The following is a 14,206-nucleotide window of genomic DNA, read 5'->3' as shown; positions in this document are numbered from 1 at the left end:
ATCCCCACACCTGGACTCCAAGCTTCCCGCCTCCTGTCCTGGGGACGAGATGATGGGGATGTTTCCCCGGGGCCTTCGGGGAGGTCAGGGTCCCTGGGCTGACCTCTCTTTGTACCAGGCGGAGAAGGACATTCTGGAGCAGAATCTGGACGAGGCCCTGGAGAGCAGGCAGGAGCTGGTGGACCGCATCCACTCTCTGAGGGAGCGGGCTGTGGCTGCTGAGAGACAGCGAAAGCAGGTGACGCTGTTGGGCCGTGTTTAGGGGCTGGGCTGCCTGGATGAGGAAGCAGATTCTTTAAACCACACTGAGCTTAAAACCAACTTTGCCCAAGAAATGCATTGGCCTATTCACTTATTCCTTTGTCAAACTAGACTGGGCACCAACTCAGAATCCAATGCTAAAGGCCATGTCCACTTTGTGGGGTGATGAGAAAATGGATCAGACAAACAAGCAATTAAAACACAGAGCAAAAAAAAAAAACAGAGCAATTTCCAGTTCGTGGGGGCCCCGGGGTGAGAGCCAGGGATTTATTTAGTTGCTGTAAAAGGCAAGGAGAGGATGAGAGAAAGGAGACAGTGGAAGAGAATGAGGTGGGCAGAGGGAAAATAGGTATGCCTTTTGGGACATGGAATAAACAAAACACAATTTGACATGCAGGACCCATGCATATTTTGATGACCAAATTAAAATATAATCAACACAGCAACTCTAGATGCACCTAAAATCTAGCACTTAAAAAATGAGTGTCAATTCACCTTATTTCCTCTCGAGAACCACCTCCCTCACCCCAAGGCTCCCCCACCCCCATCCTCAGCCCTACCCTCGGAGTCACTGACCTCTGTGGGCCATGTTTGTCCCCCTCCGTCCAGTACTGGGAAGAGAAGGAGCAGACCCTGCTCCAGTTCCAGAAGACCAAGGTGGACTGTGAAATCTACAAGGAGAAGATGAACGCCCTGCAGAGCCAAGTGGCCGAGCTGCAGAAGGAGCGAGACCAGGTACCCAGGAGGAATGAGGGGCTAGCCGGGGTGCCGGGCTGAGGGGCTCCGAGGACCGAAGGTGCAGTCCCCAAGGGGTCTCAGGAGGATCGGGAAGGCCACTCTGGGTGTGGCTTATTGCTAGCTAGCCAGGTCACCTGATCTCAATGGCAGCAGGTTCCAGACTCGGGGTCTCTCTCCTTGGTCCCCGGGATGTTTCTCAACTCCCTGCCACAGTTACCTGCTGCCATGCCCACTGCACATCATCTTCCCTCCTTTCATTTCTAGCAGGAGGTGTTTGTGTGAACCCCTTTCTTGGCTGTTACTGAAACGGCTCACTTTTACATGAATCATAAATGGTGGTAAGCCACAGAACGAGCTGTGTGTGCTACACACCAGGGGAGTCCAGGGCTTTCTCTGCCTGGACTCCTGCGACACAGCCTCTTTATCCTCTGGGCATCGATCTTTTCTATCTCCCATCTCGGCTCCCAGGCCTACTCGGCGAGGGATGGAGCCCAGATGGAGATTTCTCAGAACCTGACCGAGAAGGACGCCCTCCGCAGGAAGGTGTTTGAGCTGACGGACCAGGTTTGCGAGCTGCGCCAGCAGGTCCAGCGGCTGCAGGCGCAGGCCGAGTCATCACCAGGGGTGAGCGCTGCTGGGGGGAAGATGCAGGGTGTCGGGGCAGACCTGAGCCAGCCACGCAGGCCCACTGGCACCACCGGATTCAGCTCTGTCCATGATGCTGGCTCCTGTGAGCAGACTGTGTCGTGTGATCAAAGGTTGACGGTGCCCAGTTGGGCAGGCTGAGTCTGTTTCTGCATCCCTTTTTATGCTAATACTATGCAAGTCACAGAAGGGTTAGCTTGGTGGAAGGTTCTGGAACCTGGACTGTGTGGCGCTCAGTGAAGAAAGCAAGCATACGAAGCTGTGCAGGTAGTCACTTGGTCTAGTGGGTGACGTCTTCCTGGGAAGCTTGCAAGTAAACTACCTGAGAGCTGAGTGATAGAAACCAAGGAAGCTGCATTCTCAAAGAACTAAAATTACTGTAAAACCTCTAATTATGGTCTCGCCAGCAGTTCCAGCTCCAGACACCCTGGTGTCCCTTCACCTCTTCAGAGGTGCCCAGGGACACCTGGGAGGCACAGCCAGACCCTCACCTCCCTAAGCAGGGGTCCCAGCCCTTCTTCCCTCCCCTACTCAGCGCCACATCAAATATGTTTAAAAAAATATATGTATGCATGGAAAAGAGACTGACAGACAGACAGCAAATGCTTGCTGCTCTATTTCTGAGTGTGGGAGGATGGGTCAATTTTACTTTCATCTCTAACTGGACTATTCCTCCCCACCAATATATACATATAGTATCTATTATTTGTATAACCAGGAGAGAATAACATGTATTATCCAAAGGGGATAAAATGCAGTCACCAAGCTGGTTGCTGCATGTCCCATTGGTGGCCAGCTCCCACAGTGCCAGGTGTCCCAGGTTGGGAGAAGGGGACATAAATGTTTTGCCTTGAAGCCCAGGAAAGGAAACCATTCAGGAAACTGGAGATACAGGGGTTGTGACTCGGTAGAAACTCCAAGAGCAACCTAGGATATTCCCTAAATTAACCAGCCTGTCTGGGTCTTTGGCAGCCCAAGCAGGAGGCGGGGGTCAGGGAGCCCTGTCCGAAGGGGAAGCAGCGGCTGGTGCGCATGTTTGCCCTCTGCCCGCGGGACGACAGTGACGGCAGCTCCTCTGAGGTACGGCCAGTGCCTCCACCACTGCTGGGGCCGGACCAGACCTCGTCTATCGGGACAGAAGAGGGTCTGGCATGTAGGAGATGCTTAAAGATGCTAAAGAAATGCTTATCAAGTGAACAGGGGAGCTACACCTGGATCTACACATTTCACCTGCATCCTCCAGTTCCACGCTTTGCGTCTTGCATGTTTCCACCCCGTCAGCACATAACCCTCCCTAGCCAGTAACTTAGCCTCTCTGGCCTCAGTTGCTTTATATGTAAAGTGGGGCAGTACGTGTGCTCAGATGCTCAGTCACATCTGACTCTTTGTGACCCGCATGGACTGTAGCCCACCAGACTCCTCTGTCTATGGGATTCTCCAGGCAAGAATACTGGAATGGGTTGCCATTTCCTTCTCCAGGGGATCTTCCCGACCCAGGGATCAAACCTGGGTCTGCATTGCAGGCAAATTACTTACCACTAGCACCACCTGGGACACCCCAAAGTGGGACAATGCTACCCACCAGATAGATTTATCATTAAGAACTAAAGGATACAGGTGACTTCCTTGGTGGTCCAGTGGTTAAGATTCTGCATTTCCACTGCAGGGGGGCGTGGACTCAATCCCTAGTCAGGGACTAAGATCCCATATGTGGAAGGGTGGCCAAAAGCTTAAAAAAGAAAGAACTAAGCAACGTAAAATCTAGAAGTAGCTAATAGAATACCCAACACATAGTAGGTGCTCAATTAATGTGGCTTGGCTCTTTGCTCCTCTCTCCCCTCCTCTTGCCTCCTCTACCCTGTCAGTGGGAGGCTGTGGCTTATTATCATTACACTCTACACAGTAGAGGCAGCAGGGGCAGGGTCCTGAGGGATCCCCATGAGAGCCCCGTGGTGACTTCTGCTGTGTCCTCCCCCAGTCTCAGCTCTGGTCTGACCTGAGCGCCACGTCCAGCCGAGAGCTGGTGGACAGCTTCCGCTCCAGCAGCCCTGCGCCTCCCAGCCAGCAATCCCTATGCAAGCGGGCCACAGAGGGCTTCTGGGAAGACTCCTGGCCTTCCAGGTAGAGTGGGGCTGGGGACAGGGTCAGGTGGCTCCACTGCCCTTAGCTCCCTGGGACATTGACTTCCATCTTCTTATGCTTTGTAGCAGCTGCCCAGAAATCCTGGAAGTGGATCAGGGAGGTTCCCTGGGTGCTAAGAAGAGCAATGCAGACTTGGATTTTGAGATTGTAGACCGGGCAGGTGAGTGTACCCCCAAACCTCTGCAGCCACCCCACCAGCCCTGGCTGGGCTGGCAGAGACAGGAAGGAAAAGACAGGGATCTTCAGGGAGGCAGGTGAGACACCCCAGGGGAGGGGCAGAGAGGAGTGAACCTGACTGCTGCCCTGACCTGAGCCTCTGGGAAAATCCAGACAGCCTGGCAGTTCAAACCAGTGTCCAGATGTGCTGTATTTACTGAGTGTCCTTTTGTTTTTACCTCGAGGCTAAAGGAGTTGCGTTCACCTCCACGTCCAGCTCAGCATAAAGTTCAGATATCTCCAGACACACACGTCCTCTCTCTGTCCCTCCCTGCTCTGACCACGGACACTTGGGCCTCCCAGTGATACTAGAGGGCAGCCGGCTTCCATCCTCACTGCTCCTCGCTGAGGTGCCTGCTGGGAACATTTCTGCCGCATGCTGGCACCTGAGACATTCCCATTTCTCCTGTGGCTTATTCCTCATATTTGTCACTTAACTGGTCCTGTCTCCTTCTCAAGGCACAGGCCCCTCACGGACAGCCTCCTTGCCTTGCCCCCCCCCCCCCCGCCCCGCCCCCGGTCTTGGGCCTTGCACAGAGCAGGAGCTTAGCATCTTGTCTGAATTTCACCTCACGTCCACCAGGGAGTGCGTGTATCCCCACGCTGTCACCTGGCAGCCCCTTTAGGACTGATGGCCTCGGGCTTTCTGTGGGTCACATGACCAGAAACCTTGCCTCTAACAAATTCATTGCCATTTTTATTTATAACGGAGGCTCCACCCCAGATGTAACCAACCTGGATGTGAGATCACAAACAGGATGAGTCAATGCTCTTTTTTTCCCTTTTGTCATGATTGTGCATCAAGTCCTGGTTTATTTACTTTTGACCTCAAATACATTGAGAGTATTTTGACCTCAAATACATTGAGAGTATAATTTCACTTGGCTTTGAATGTGAGCATGAATGTATGTTTATCTGTGAGCTGGGCACAGGTTGTCTGCAACTGGTGACCACTAGCTGTCTGAGAGCCCTCTGGTTCTCTGAGTAGCTCAGGAGGCGAGAAGGGCAACCTTACCTGCAGGGAGGCTGACACCTGGGCTGGGGGCAGCCCATCTGCCTCACAGGCTACTAAAATATAGGCCTTGGGGAGACTCTGAGGACATCCAGCCCTGCAGATTGCCAACTCAGAGTCCTGCTGTGGCCAGCTGGGCAGCAGGGTGACCCGGGAGACAGAGGCAGCCGATGACCAGTGCCAGCGGTGGCTGCCGCACAGAAATACAGGCCCAGAGTTATGCCAGATTTGATTTCTCAAGTGAAGACAGAAATCCAGATTCCAGATTCCCTATTTTGTAAAATGCTAGCAACTCAAACACTGCAAAAGGACACAATGTAGATTAAACCCTGACAAATGCAGCTCCCCACCAGCCTCTCCTATTTTAGCAGAGGTGAATCAAGGTTCTGGGCATCAAGGAAGGGAGGGGCGAGAGAAGGTTCAGCTTCAGCAAAACACACAACAAACAGGGGGGTGCCTGCGGCAGGGGCAAGGGTGGCACTGAGGTTGCACGGGTGAGCCAAAACTCCTTCAGAAGTGGGGTGACCTTGAGGGCCGGCCCAGCTCCATACCTGAGCCACTGGCTTCCTTCTAGACCTCCCTGAATCTGAGAACAGCCTGCTGCCGTCTTCTGGGGACCTCTATCTCTCCACCAGGTGAGCAGAGGGCTGGGGCCAGCAGGTGGCAGAGCAGAGTGAGGACTGTGTCCTCACTGTCAGCCTGTTTGAGGCCTGGGAAGAATTCTAGAATGTTGGGACTAGAGGGGACCCAGGGGGAGACCCAAGCTCCTGCTCTAGGACGCCTGAGCTCCGGCCCCTCCCTTCCTGCAGCTGCTTCCCAGTGAGGCGGAGGCCGGCCCGCAAGATCCTGAGCCAGGTCACGGCGCTGGCCTTCCAGGGGGGTGCGCTGCTGGAGCAGATAAGCGTTATTGGCGGGAACCTCACGGGCATCTTCATTCATCGGGTCACCCCGGGCTCTGCGGCAGATGAGATGGCTTTGCGCCCCGGCACCCAGATTGTCATGGTGAGTGTGGCATCAGCCCCTCAAGCCCCCAGCATCCTCTTGAGAGTGGGGTCAGCGTGAGGGGCAGGTAACCCAGGCAGCCATGGATTCAACTTGACAAAAATGGATTATTGGATTGGTCCATACTCTTTTCTTGGGCTGACATAAAACAGAGTAACACAATGACTAGAGAGTCCTGGTGACTGTCATCAAAACCCTGCGCCCTTCTCCACCCTGACATCCTTGAACTCGAGGGTGACCTACAAGCTGTTGAAGGCTGGACTATGCACCAGCTGAGCGGGCTTTGGGGATGAAGCAATCTTGGCCCCAGAATCTTCTGATAGAGATTACATAAGATTCTGATGTGGGCTTTTTTTTTTTTAAATTGTAATAATCTTACTGATACTTCATGTGTATGTATTAAAGTACACATAATAAAATTCACCATTTTAACCCTTGGGGACATTAAAAAATTTTTTTTACTATAAAATATCCATTAAACTGCAGAAAACAAAAATGTACAACCTAATTATTATTAAGTGAACATATGGACAGGGAGGTCACTTTGATGTTACCTAAAAGCATCACTGATTCAATGGACATGAACTTGGGCAAACTCCGGGAGATGGTGAGGGATACCAAAGCCCAGCGTGCTGTAGTCCATAGGGTAACAAAGAGTCAGACACGACTTGGCGACTGAACAGTAGCAACAACAAAAGCAGAATTATTAAGCATCAGGCCTTTTGAGATTAGCAAGAAATTTGAAAAACAGGCATCACCAATTCCTCCCAGGGTAGGGGGGTGTAGGGGGGATGTAGGGCTGAGAAGGGGAGGGAGGGGCTGCACCCTCAATCAGGATTCCATGGACCCCACGGCTTCTCCCCACTGTCCATGGGCTGAGCTGAGTTCTCCTCTGTCTCGAATGATCACACACAGAGTTCCTGACGTAAGCATCAGCCCACCCAACACAAAAGCCGTTCGTCACACTTCTGACAGTCCTGGTGAGATTTGCAATTGTCAGCTCACATTGTGGTTAAAGCAACAGATCCCCTTTATGAGACAGTCCTGATACTCGAATAGGGCCAGTTCCATTCTAACAGCATTGAAAACATCTCTGTTTTTCTCATTATAAACATGTCTATTCTCCTAAACCAAAACAACACCGAGAACAAATGAGTGGATAAGAGCCCTGTGGATTTCACAGCTGGGGAAGGGGTGACATGAGGGGTGCCCTGGCATCTGGTGGGTGGAGGTCAGAGAAGGTACAAAACATCCTGCAGGGCCCAGGACGGCCCCAAACATCAATAGTCCCAAGCTGAGGACTCTGTTCCAGAATGCTCTAGAATGGAGCATGTTGGAGACCGGAAACTTGGCACCCAGTGGCAATCTAAGTACCTGATCTGGGGTGGGAATGTGTTTAGCTTGGAGACCCTGCATCAGGGTGTCCTGACACAGGGCTCTGATGGGGGCGGATGGGTGTCTGGGAAGCAGTGAGTCTCCTGCAGGGCACATGCCTGCACTCAGACCGCAGCTGCAAAAGCCTGGTCAACAGAAGTAACCCTCATGATCTTCCATCAGGTGGATTACGAGGCAACCGAGCCCTCGTCCAAGGCCGTCCTGGAGGGCATTACCCTGGAGCGGGCCGTCAGACTTCTCCGGAGGGTGAATGGCTTCTGCTGTCTGTCAGTGAAGGTCAACATGGAGGGTACACACTCCCCTATCCACTCCACCCTCCCCCAGAGGCCACCGACGCCAACACTCCTAGCCCACTGCAGAGCCAGGCTGTGCCCCGAGTCCACAGTGGCCCCCAAAGCAGAACCATCCTCACGGGGCATCACGGCTCTGGGCTTACCTGTCCCCATGTCCTCTTTGATCAGGTTATAAGAAGCTGGTCCAGGACCTGGAGGCCAAAGTGGCCACGTCAGGGGACTCCTTCTACATCCGGGTCAATCTGGCCCTGGAGGGGCGGGCGGAGGGAGAGCTTCAGGTGCGCTGCAATGACATCCTGCACGTCACAGACACCCTGTTCCAGGGCAGCAGCTGCTGGCACGCCCACCGCGTTGGCCCCTACAGCACCAAGGGCACGGAGCATGGCACCATCCCCAACTACACACGGTGAGCAGTCGTCCTGGGCTCCCACCCCCGAGAGAGAGCCCGGGGACCTGCCCGGGGGAGGGAGGGGACACTGCCTGGTCTTGCTTAGCCAGGAGGTCCCCTCCTGCCCAGGAGAAACAGCCTTCCCAAGGCTCTCTTCACTGCCCAGGGATATGGGGTGGGGCACCTCCAAGAAGTGGAATCTCCAATGTGCGACCCACCAGGTTTACTGCTTAGATGGGCTTCCTTTGTGAAAAGGGATGGACCTGAGTCCTAGAGCATTCTAGGGTATGTGGGACCAGTTTCTCATCCTCAGCACTGTGGACGTTTGGGGCTGGCTCATCGTTTGTCGCTGGGGGCTGTCCTGGGCACTTCGGAATGCTGACCAGCATCTCAGCCTCCACACACTGGATGCAAGTAGTGCCCCTGGCCCCCTGCCAGTGGTGACAACCTAAAATCTCTCCAGACATTGCCAGTGTGCCCTGGGGGAAGGTGACCCATCGTGCAGATGTGTCCAGGACTGTCGGAAAGCCCCATGTCCTGGGGAACCCCCTCAGCCCCGGGCCAACTGGGACAGCCAGTCACCCTCCCTGGGGTGAGCGACAGTACCCCTGCTCAGAATCACGTTCTATAATAGATCAACCATAAGGCACCAAGCAGGGTGTCTCGTCCGGCTGATCTCAAGCCTCACTGCAAATTCTGCCACGTGGAGATCAGACTCAGCGGATGCAGGGAGAGGCCTGAGACCCTGCATTTCCAGGCCCTCTCTGGGTGAGGCCAGGCTGAAATCCTCAGGCCACACTGGGACTAGTGAGGTCCTGGAGTGGTGGCCTCCACCCCGCTCAGACTGTGTTGCCTGGACCCTCCCTCAGAACAATTCAGTTAGCATCTCCAGGGGTGGGCTGGGGCTCTGCAGGTGTTTAAGAACCCCAGGGGACTACAGGGCTGCTGCGGTGAAGGACCGTGGTGGGGGCAGGGGGGTGTCCCAGAGCACTGTGCAGGGGCCCACCTCTCCCATCCAGCCCTCCCTGCAGCTGGGCTGGGGTCGTTCTCCCCCTCACAGGGCTCAGCAGCTGCTCATCGCCCTCCTCCAGGACATGGCTCATCAGAGCACCATGACCCGCAAGGTGAGGTGGGGCGCTCACCCGGTCAGTCCAGGTCCTAGACATGGGGTCCCACTCGGGTGGGCTCTGCCTCTCCCCCTGCTGGCCTTCTTCTCTCCCAACTCACATCATCCTGAGGGAGGGGCCCAGTCAATCCCTCCTTCCACCCCCAAAATCACAGCCCTACCTGGGGTGGGCTGGAAAACTGTGGGCACTGACTGAGGGTCCCATGTGGAGAGAGTAGGCTGCTGACCTGAGGTGGGGTGACTTGGTGTGTCTCTTACTGCGCGGTCCAAACCTTCACTTGGGTCTGCGTACTGCCTAGCCTGCAAGATCTATTGTGTGCAGATATATCGTGTATGCTCCCTGCCTGTTACTTCCAGGTTACCCCATTTGCCCGCCATGTGCACCCCATTCTTATTCTCCACTGAGGCTGGGCACCATTAAGTTGCCCCGACATAGAACACTCAGCTGCCCCTGAGCAAGGCACTTGGGCAGCCCCCAGGATTGTCGCAGGGCTAGGCTGGGAGGGCCCTACTCTTCCTTCCTGCCTCCCACTCCCTGCCCTCTCTAAGGAGGGCTAAGCCTGAGGACCCTCTTTGGCCACCCTTCATCTCCCATCCCCTGTCATGGGGCCTGGGCCTCCTGACTGTTCAGTGGGCACAGCCTGGGGCCAGAGATCACCCTGGATTTGGCTGAGGCAGGCCCCCAGTACTGTATGACGTTCCTTCTACCTCATCCAGCAGCCTTCTGGGGGAGCCCAGAAGTTGGTCCGCATTGTCAGTATGGACAGAACCAAGGCCAGCCCTCTGTGGTCAAGCTTTGAGGGAAGCCAGTCGGACCCGAGCCGGGTAGAAGGTGAGGCAGGTGGGGCTGGTGGAGGGTCTTCAGGGGCCGCAGTGGTTGGGCAGCTTGGTCAGGATAACACCATTCATCTAGGCCAGAATGTGTTTTAAGAATCATAATTGATGTCTATGTGCCCTTCTGGAAAGCAATTGGTATACACCCTTAGTGACCTTTAACTGATGCTCCTACTTCTGTAATCTACCCCAATGAGATGGTCCGAAACCACTGGTACAGTCATCTGAACAGCAGTCCTTTTAAATAGTAAAGTCTAAACACTCTCCAAATGCCCAGCACTCCACAAACCAATGGGCCCTCAGACGGCTGCTGTTTTTAAAAGCCCCAGGGAATATAGTGGCTGGGGTGGGGGGCAGTGGCTGTGACAGAGGCCAGCACAGCACAGATCCCTGTGCAGGTAAAACTGTGACGAGATAAGCAGAAGTTAATTTAGAGAAAGGTAAATCATTCTGAGTTTATTTTCTTCTTGAAAAGTGCTTTGAGTGCCTGTGTCCTTAGTCACTTCAGTCGTGTCTGACTCTTTGCGACTCTCTGGCCCCCAGGCTCCTCTGTCCATGGGATTCTCCAGGCAAGGAAAACTGGAGTGGGTTGCCATGCCCTCTTCCAGGGGTTCCTCCCAACCCAACCCGAATCTAATATTACCGAAATGACCAGGAGAGGAGATCAGGGACCAGGGAGGGAGGGAAGGACTGGGGTCATGTGTCCCCGAGGATGAGGCTAAGGAAGAAGACACAGGAAGCTTCCAGACTGTTTGGGAGGATAAACTCAGGTTTTCTATCTTCCCTGTGAGTCAAACGGGGAAAAGAGTTTAAGCTGTAGTCTATAAAGGTGATCCTAGAGAAGCAGGACACCTAATCAGCAAGTACAAAGAGACCAGCCAGGACAGGTGTGGAGGCCGTGGTGCGTCATGCAGGAGCCCAGTGTGCCCGTGTTACTGCAGGGGCCAGGCTGCAGCAGTGAGCAAAACAGACAGGCCGTCCTGGGGGCAGGGGCTGCTGCAGCCCGGCGCCCGGCCCACTCACGGCTCCTTCCTCCCACAGACCCCTCCACTGTGTGCTTTTGGACTGAGAGCTGCTTCACCCTGGTGCCCTACACCCTGGTGCACCCCCACAGGCCCAGCCGGCCCCGGCCCGTGCTCTTCGTGCCCAGGGTGGTCGGGAAGATCCTGATTGAGAAGCTGTGCCTCTTCCAAGGGTTTAAGAAATGCCCAGCAGGTACGCTCTCACCTGGGAGTCCCACCTAACTGTCAGGTGGCGGGGCGAGGCCTTGGCAGAACGCTGTATCTGCTTTCAAGGGGGTAGATGACAGAGGAGTGGTCCTGGAGCTGCCTAAACAAAGGACCACAAACCAGGGGGCTTAAAATAGCAGAGATGCATTCTCTTAGTGTTCTGAAGGATGGAAGTCTGAAGTTGTCTCCACAGCCTGCCCTTTCTCCAAAGGCTGCGGTGGGGGGCATCCTTCCTGTCTCTCCCTGCTCTGGTGGCTGATGGTGGCTTGTGACTATAACACTCCGATCTCTGCCTCCTCATCTGTGTGTCCCTCTGCCTTCACATTACTTTCTTACGAGGAGCCAGTCATTGGATTTCAGACCACCCTACTCCAGTACAACCTTCTCTTAACTAACAGCATCTATAAAGATCTTATTTCCAAATAAGGTGAAAATCTGAGGTTTCAGATGAACATGGATTTGGGATGGGGGAGGGGTGGGGCAAAGCGTAGTTCTGCTGGCAGCTTGGTTTGTACTCCACGGAGTCATACAACCAAAGGGCTCCATCCACCTGCCCAAAGCCACTCAATGTAGAGCCATGGAGATGAACTGGCCAGTGGGAATCCTGGGTCCCCGTGGCCCTGCTCTGCAGGAGAGGTGGCTCAGCTGGCTGGAGGGCAGGTGTTGGCTCCTTGGCACTTTCCTCCATCCACCATTCCTGGTTGGTGACTGCCCCAGAGAGTCGGGCTACAACGTGAGGGTGAACAGGGCCCTGTCCTTCTCTCCTGGAGTTCGCAGAGGGGACAGAGGGGAGCAAGTGTGGTTCCTGCAGTGAGCACCTACTGTGTGCCAGGCTCTGTGCAGAGGGTTACAGGCCCCGGGTGTCTAGTCTGCGCCTCTGGAGACAGACACCTAAGCATGTGGCAGGCTGACTTGTCTAAGCTCCACAAGTGGCCCAGAGGGGAATTCTTTGGAGAGGGGTAGGAGTGAGGGTGGGGATGACAGGCAGGAGTTTGTGAGCAGAACAAGGCAGTCCAGGCTGAGAAGCAGAATGTGCCAAGTACTGAGGTAGGACGGGGAGGAGGCAGTGGGTTCCTGGAAGTGCTGAGGGCTAAGGGATGGGATCAGGCCTGATCTTTGAATGCCTGTTTTGAAAGCAGAATAGAAGACAGACTGGAGAAGCTAAAGACCACTGGAACCCTCAGGGCCAGAGGGAAAGCAAAGCCACAGCAGGGAAGAGAGGGTAGTCCCAAGAGCTGTCTGCAGGGTCTGGTGGTGCTCCGGAGGGTGGAAGCTAGCAGGATGGCACATGCGGTTCTCACTTGGGAGAGTGGGTGCTATTCAGGAAGAAGGGAAAAGTAGGGGTGTGTTCTAACATGTTTATACAGGGCAGGAGTTCTCAGCCTGGGCATGACATTCGGGGTCCTTCTCTGTTGTGGGCTGTCCTGTGCATCGCAGATGGGTAACATACCCAGGCCTCAACCCACTCGATGCCAGGAGCAGAGCCCCTCCCCCAAAGCTGTGACAGTCAGAAATGTCTCCAGACATTGCCAAGTGTCCCTTGGGGGAGAAATTGCCCCTGGTTGAGAATGACTGATTTAAGGGCTTGAAGGGATTTCTGGGTGTAAGAAGTTGCATGTGTAAGTTTGGGGCTTGGGAAGTGATGGTAAAGGGGTTTATCTACATCTGTCCATCCTTCCTTCTTTCCCTCCATCCTTCCTTCCACCCAACCTTCCATCCATTCACCCACATCCTGGCATTGACTGGGCACCCGCTGTGTCTGAGTTCAGGGTGAATGTGCAGGGCACAGACTCCTCCAAGCAGAGAGAGCAGGGTCAGGTTTATAAAGAGGAAACCCTAGCAAGAGCTAGGAAACCCTAGGGCTCACAGGGGTCTGCGGGGGTGGGGGGTGTTCAGCATGGGCTCTTCAGGGAGCAGCTGGGTGTGTGACATCCCCATCAACTGTCACCTTCAGAGTACTTGAGCCAGGAGGAGTATGACACCTCCAGCCAGAGAGGGGACATCATCCAGGAGAGAGAGGCATCTGGTGGCCTCTACTGTGTCACCCGCAGAGCAGTCGAGTCCCTCATGGGAAAGGTAAGGGGTGGGGTGGGGGCTGGGAGGAACTCCATCTCCAGAGGAGGGTGGGGGGAGAAGGCAGGAAGGGCCAACCTCCAGGGCCCCCTGGAGCACCCGGGATTGGTGCCTAGCTCATCTCTGGCTCCATCACAGAAAGATCAAACCATTTCTGCCATGTGGGGTCCACGTGACCTTGAGTAAGACTTAACTTCCCTGAACCTGTTTCCTCGACACAGGAGATGTTTAATAAACATTTGTTAAGTGAATGAATAAAATGGAGATAATACTCCATGTTTTAAGGCTTAGACAAATATATGAAAAGCTCACTGAGAATGATAAAATTTTCTGTTGATACAAAGCAGTTAGGAACAGCTGTGAACCAGAGGCACAATGGCCCCGTCTCCTTCTAACCTCCAAAGAGGCTGATGGAGCCACCGCCTCCTAGGGTTTGAGCTCCACACAAAGCCTCCCTCAATCCCAGTGGCCTGATTTTTAGATCAGAGGTAAAAAGTCAAATGGAAAAAAAAAAAGTCAAATGGATAAAACTTTTACAACTGTACAGCAAGCATGCTCATATACAAAGGGGCATTCCCAAATTCTTTCCCCCATCTCCTTTGCAAACTTCAGTCCTACCCACACCCTTCTCTCCATGTCTTCCCTGAGTGTGGGCTCCCCTCATGTCCTCTGAGGCTGAGGCTCACTTCTCTCCCCACTCCCCGCAGAACACCCACGCCCTCCTGGACATCCAACTGGACAGTGTCTGTGTCCTGCACAGGATGGAGATCTTCCCCATCATTATCCATGTCTCCGTCAATGAGAAGATGGCAAAGAAATTCAAGTAGGTGAACCCCTGGGGGCTGGTGGTGG

The 14,206-nt window shown here is 54.2% G+C and overlaps 1 protein-coding gene across 9 annotated transcripts in view; it reads left to right on the top strand.

The window, feature by feature from the left end:
- CARD14 (caspase recruitment domain family member 14) overlaps positions 1–14,206 on the top strand; it is a 38,379-nt gene that overhangs the window by 23,306 nt on the left and 867 nt on the right. For 5 of the 9 annotated variants that reach the window (XM_043905282.1, XM_043905283.1, XM_043905281.1 and 2 more), the window contains 15 exons: positions 119–238; positions 871–996; positions 1,468–1,623; positions 2,617–2,724; positions 3,623–3,765; positions 3,852–3,946; positions 5,589–5,649; positions 5,824–6,016; positions 7,574–7,700; positions 7,873–8,110; positions 9,153–9,216; positions 9,936–10,050; positions 11,094–11,267; positions 13,236–13,357; positions 14,062–14,177. In XM_043905282.1, coding sequence (XP_043761217.1) covers positions 119–238; positions 871–996; positions 1,468–1,623; positions 2,617–2,724; positions 3,623–3,765; positions 3,852–3,946; positions 5,589–5,649; positions 5,824–6,016; positions 7,574–7,700; positions 7,873–8,110; positions 9,153–9,216; positions 9,936–10,050; positions 11,094–11,267; positions 13,236–13,357; positions 14,062–14,177 — 1,958 coding nt within the window. Of the gene's footprint in view, positions 1–118; positions 239–870; positions 997–1,467; positions 1,624–2,616; positions 2,725–3,622; positions 3,766–3,851; positions 3,947–5,588; positions 5,650–5,823; positions 6,017–7,573; positions 7,701–7,872; positions 8,115–9,152; positions 9,217–9,935; positions 10,051–11,093; positions 11,268–13,235; positions 13,358–14,061; positions 14,178–14,206 lie in introns of those variants that run through there. The other 4 variants (XM_043905288.1, XM_043905287.1, XM_043905286.1 and 1 more) reach the window with 4 other exon arrangements.

Source organism: Cervus elaphus, chromosome 5 (genome assembly GCF_910594005.1).
Source record: "Cervus elaphus chromosome 5, mCerEla1.1, whole genome shotgun sequence".
NCBI lineage: Eukaryota > Metazoa > Chordata > Mammalia > Artiodactyla > Cervidae > Cervus > Cervus elaphus.
Note: the sequence above shows the minus strand (reverse complement) of the source record. Positions and strands in the feature narration are given on the sequence as shown.